We start from the raw sequence: 5,492 nt of genomic DNA, 5'->3' as shown, positions 1-5,492 counted from the left end.
TTTGCATCGTCGATGTAGAGCTTGCCGCGACGACTCTTGGTCATCCGGCCCACAGCGTATCCCTTGAGCCCTTCGAAGCCGCCCTTCAAGAACTCAAATCCACCGTGCGCTGGCCCCACGGTGGGCGCCAACTGTCGTGGAATTGTCACGGCAGATGTCCTCGAGCTAGGACTTAGTCGTGGAGCCATCGCAGCTAGGAAGCTTGAAGGGGTTAATGCGGGACAAGGAACACGAGGGTTTATACTGGTTCGGCCCCTTATGGTGAAGGTAAAAGCCTACGTCCAGTTTGAGGTGGTATTGATTAGGGTTACGATCACCAGGGAGCTAAACTGTTATGCCCGGCTCTCGATGAGATTGTTCTCTGCCCTAAACCGCTGCTGGGTCGTCCCTTTATATAGGGAGGCTGACGCCCTGCAGCTCTCAGAGTCCCGGCCGGCTCATAAGAGTGTCCGGCTCGGACTCTCGACTATTCTTGCCTTACACTACAAGTTCCAGCATAATAATGATTGCAACTACGGGCTTTAAGCCATAGCCGGGTCTTGAGCCCATCTTTGGCCCACCGTCTTCAGGCTTAGCGCCAGGCTTCTGGCAATGACCATATGAGTAACCCGGCCCCTCCTGGCGGGTGACTCTAAGGTCTATATCCTCAACAAGTCCCGAGGCAACGAAAAGGGTGGAGGGCGCACCCCCTACCTTGCCGCTGCCTCGTGGACCCCCCTGATGTGAAATCGACGCAAAAAAATCCTATAAATCCAGAAACCCCCAGAAATAACCCTTGATTGGGAGTTCCGCTGCCGCAAGCCTCTGTAGCCATGAAAAACCAATCGGGAGCCCGTTCCGGCACCCTGCCGGAGGGGGAAACCATCACCGGTGGCCATCTTCATCATCCCCGTGCTCTCCATGACGAGGAAGGAGTAGTTCACCCTCGGGGCTGAGGGTATGTACCAGTAGCTATGTGTTTGATCCCTCTCTCTCTCTCTCTCGTGGTCTTGATTTGGCACGATCTTGATGTACCGTGAGCTTTGCTATTATAGTTGGATCATATGATGTCCCCCCCTCTACCTTCTTGTGATGAACTGAGTCTTGCTCTTTGAGGTTTCGTTCTGTTGGATTGAGTATTGGATTTGAGAACACTTGATGTATGTCTTGCGATGGGATATCTGTGGTGACAATGGGATGTTCTATTGATTCACTTGATGTATGTTTTGGCACTCAAATCGTGGATTCCCGAGGTGACATTGGGGTAATCTATGCATAGGGGTTGATGCATGTTTTCATCCTACGTTCTTCAATAAAAACTTTGGAGTGATTATTTGTTGCATGTTGTGGGATTGTTATGTGATCCAATTATGTTATCATTGTTGAGAGAACTTGCACTAGTGAAAGTATAAACCCTAGGCCTTGTTTCCAAGCATTGCAATACCATTTTCGCTCACTTCTACCACTTGCTACCTTGCTGTTTTTATATTGTCAGATTACAAAAGCCTATATTTACCATCCATATTACACTTGTATCACCGTCTCTTCGCCAAACTAGTGCACCTATACAATTTACCATTGTATTGGGTGTGTTGGGGACACAAGAGACTCTTTGTTATTTGGTTGCAAGGTTGTTTGAGAGAGACCATCTTCATCCTACGCCTCCCACGGATTGATAAACCTTAGGTCATCCACTTGAGGGAAATTTGCTATTGTCCTACAAAACTCTGCGCTTGGAGGCCCAACACGAGTCTAGAAGAAGAAGGTTGCGTAGTAGACATCATCTGTCTAGTTCCCGCCAGGAGTAACGGTCAGTAACCTGTGGGTGTGTATGTGTTGTTACACTCCTAGTGTGTCCATGGGCTTCTAGGGAAATATGTTCTAATTAGCCCGAAGGAACGCAAGGAGGTCGGCCTCGTGTTCCTCCGACAGGTCTCTTCCAATTTTTACGGTTTTCTTCATGTCCTCCGGGTGTGCTTGGAATTTTTGGTGTCTTTGGCCGTCTGAAACACATGGCCGGACCTTGGTTTGGCCGGGAGAGTTGTTGTTGTGGTGTCCACGAAGCGATTGATTCGTTTGAGCTCTGCAGAGGCCAGGGTATAGCCTCGGTGCGCTCTACAATTGCGACCTCAGCCTCGAGTGACCACTCTGGGCTGCCACGAGCTATGATCGTGCTGTTTGGGCCAACTATCTTCAGTTGTAAATATACATAGGATGGTACTGCCATGAACCGAGCATACATCGGCCTGCTAAGGATTGCATTGTAGCCAGTGCTGAATGGGGCAACCTCGAATTAGATTTGCTCAGCTCGGTACTTCTCCTCATCCCCTAAAATGACATCGAGCTCAATCCGCCCTAAGGGGCGGACAGATCGTCCCAAAACGAAACCCTAGAAGCTGGTATTGGAGGACTAGAGGCCGGATGGGGAGATTCCCATTTTTCCAGGGTATCCAGGAAGATGATATTAATGATGCGGCCTCCGTCCACTAGGATGCAAGGGAGGCGACAACCCCCAATGATTGGATGCACCACCAGAGCATACTTCCGGGGTGGGGGTATATGGTTTGGGTGGTCGTGTTTATCGAAGGTGACCATGGCGTCGGACTATATGAGGAGCTCGCTAGGGTTCGGTTGTATCAAATAGATTCCGCATCGGGCGAGCTTTTGGTTTCTTTGCGTCCATGCCGTTGGGAAGATCATGTTGATTGTATATGATTGGGAGGGCTGGTGGGTTGAAGTAGATATAGGTTTTTTCCTACGAGCAACAACTTACGCGTATTTCCTTGTGATACATGTCGAGTAGACGTAACACGCTGCGGTCTTGCCATGCTCGTCGAAGAGGAATTCGATTGTCGTGAAGCGCATGTAGTGAATGTAAGGCGGGGGCGTGACGTCAAAGAGCCACCCCAACCATCAGCCACCAGCTCAAAAGAGCTGAAGGTGAAGGTCAGGCCTAGCATGAACTTGCTGGACTCATCTAGATCTCTACCCCTGATTAGGTCTCTGACCAGCGTGTCCCCTACCTGGTGCGCCAACTGATGATGCAGAAAACCGTCAGATCCCTGCCTAGAGTGGTCGGAAGTACCGGGACAGAGCCCGCACACACAAGTTACCCAAGTTCGGGCCTCCACAGAGAAATACCCTACATCCTTCTTCTTGTTATTCATGGTGGAGGGATAGCTTGTGTGAGGTAATACATTGATGTGGTTGAGTTTGCTAGCGAGAGTTGATTTATCTGAGAACAACTCGGATGAGAGCTCCATAGTCTAATCATATATACATGTTGGAGGCTAGGGTTTTACAGAGGGAGATGCCATCTAGGTGGCTACTGCCACCAACTTGGAGGTGAAGATGATTGCCAGGTGCTTATCCTCTCCTTCGTGCTTCCTCCCATCACTGGGCCTTGTGGGCCCTCTGGCAGACCTTCTGTCGGGCTCCTGTAAAACCCCAACCCTAAGGACAAGGAGGGTTTCTTTCTCTGCATGGCCCCTTTAGGACAAGGGTCTTTAACTTCCTTACATTCCATATTACTCAGGTAATAAGATATATTTCACAATGATAGTTTATCACAAATTTTAGTTTCATCCATCCCATAAATGTGTGTGTAGAATTCTTCCCTGCAATCATGAAATGTCATACCAACAATGCTACGTATATCCACAAAATCCTCATAGAAGCATCTCTAACATCAAAACTTGTAGCCCCTTTTGGACCCGTATAGGCGCTCCAAAAACACTTGTTAGATCAGCCTGCACGTGTCACACCATCCTAAAGAGGGCATTTCGGCATGAAACCCTCTCGATTAAGGTCCCGCCCATCCACATGGTTCATAATCACTCGTCTATCATACGTGTTCCACGATGACAATCTGACATGGCTTTCAGTTTCAGCAATTAATACAATGCCAAGCTGTATACACGATTGACGCTTATCGATTCATAAAACTCTCATCGATGTATCTCTTACATTAAAACCGGCGCCCCTTTTTCGCGTCCGGCCAAGCGCCGAAAGCACACTTACTGGATCACCATCCACGTGTGGTGTCGTCCGGCAAACTACGCATCCTTGCATCTGTATTTTTTGCACCGCTCACCAAGGAGCAAATAGGCAATGAAGCCAATGAACAAAGCTGTACAAAGCCATGGAGATGGAAACTGCAATGCTTATCATAAAACCATCCTTTTCATTTCTGCAAAAAGAAATAAATAGAAGGAAAAACATTCAGGCCTTGCACTGTCCGCTTCTCCTCCCACCTTTAAATGGCCAACGCCCGCACTAGGCCCCCACCATCTCCCCTTCCCCACCTCCGCCTCTCTCCCCCAAAACGCCAAAAACCCAAACCCCACTCGGCGAAGAAGAAAAAGAAGCGGCGCAATGCAGGAGGCGGGGATGTCTGCGCTGTGGAACACCGTGCACGGGTGGTTCACCCCATGGGTGCTGTTCCTCGTGCTACACCTCATCGTCGCCACTATATTCGTCACCTCCAGGGCCACGTCCTCGGCGGGGAGCGGAGAAGGCGCTCCGGCCGGGGCTGTCGGCGAGAGGAGGAGCCTGTCCCTCGTGGATTCAATGGCAATCGACCGGCCCCACTTCACCGCTCCCGCCCCTGAGGCCCCGGTGACCGGATTACTGGATCTGGGACAGCCCGACGAGCAACCGCCGCCGCTCCAGATGGAGCCGGAGGATCAGGGTGAGCACGACGCGTTTACAAAAGAGGGTGAGCTGGACGAGCACACGCACATGGAGAGGAGCATGTCGGAGGCGGCGGTCGAGGCCGAGCTGCCGCGGCTGCGCAAGCCCGCGAGCGACAAGCCGGCGTTCGCGCACTTCGTGGCCGAGTCGGACACCAAGGAGGTGGAGGCGCGCAGGCGGGCGACGGGGAGGGACGCGGAGCGCCGCCTCCCCCTGGTGGCGGAACCGGAGGAGCCGGCGTCGGAGGTGGAGATCGAGGAGGCCGGCGGCGAGGTGGACGCGCGCGCTGACGAGTTCATCAACAGGTTCCACCACCAGCTGAAGATGCAGCACATGGACTCATTCATGCGCTCCCAGAAGAGGCTCCACCGCCGCCGGGCGACCGTGGTGCCAGAGGCGCGCTAGGCTGGCCTCTTCCGCCGCAGGTGCTCCGTGATGCTGCACAGAGCTTCCCGCGCTAGCCTAGTGGATGGATGGATAGCTCAGTAGTCCTAATAATAAATCAAACAAAACCTGGCTTCGGAATCTTTGTCAAGAAATAGCAATGGCGGCGAGCCAGCTCTGAAGGGTTAAAATAAAGGGGAATAACGGATGTGGTGTGCATTCTGTATCTCTCCGGGCTTTCGGATCCGTGTCCTTTGGCCGTGTGATGCGCTGTGGAATCTGACTTGCGATGTTTCTTCTGCACCTGTCTGTCACCACATATCCCACCGTTCGGCATTTTGTTTAGACAGACAACAACGAGCACATTTCTCTCGTGCGGGTTTGTATGTAAGTTTGGCTTCTGCCCAGGTTCAATTTGTTGATCACGTCCACATCCG

General features: G+C 51.6%; 1 protein-coding gene across 1 annotated transcript; it reads left to right on the top strand.

Moving 5' to 3' along the window:
* Positions 1-4,285: 4,285 nt before the first annotated feature.
* LOC109770148 (uncharacterized) lies at positions 4,286-5,281 on the top strand. Its single transcript, XM_020328863.3, has one exon. The coding sequence runs from the start codon at positions 4,354-4,356 to the stop codon at positions 5,074-5,076; it is 723 nt and encodes a 240-aa protein (XP_020184452.1). The 5' UTR covers positions 4,286-4,353; the 3' UTR covers positions 5,077-5,281.
* The last annotated feature ends 211 nt before the right edge of the window (positions 5,282-5,492 follow it).

The sequence above is a fragment of the Aegilops tauschii genome, chromosome 7 (assembly GCF_002575655.3).
Source record: "Aegilops tauschii subsp. strangulata cultivar AL8/78 chromosome 7, Aet v6.0, whole genome shotgun sequence".
In the NCBI taxonomy this organism is placed as follows: Eukaryota; Viridiplantae; Streptophyta; class Magnoliopsida; order Poales; family Poaceae; genus Aegilops; species Aegilops tauschii.
This window is presented reverse-complemented; position numbering and strand designations above follow the sequence as displayed.

Coding starts and splice junctions, on each gene's coding strand:
- LOC109770148 (XM_020328863.3), top strand. CDS start 4,354: ATGCAGGAGGCGGGGATGTCTGCGCTGTGGAACACCGTGCACGGGTGG.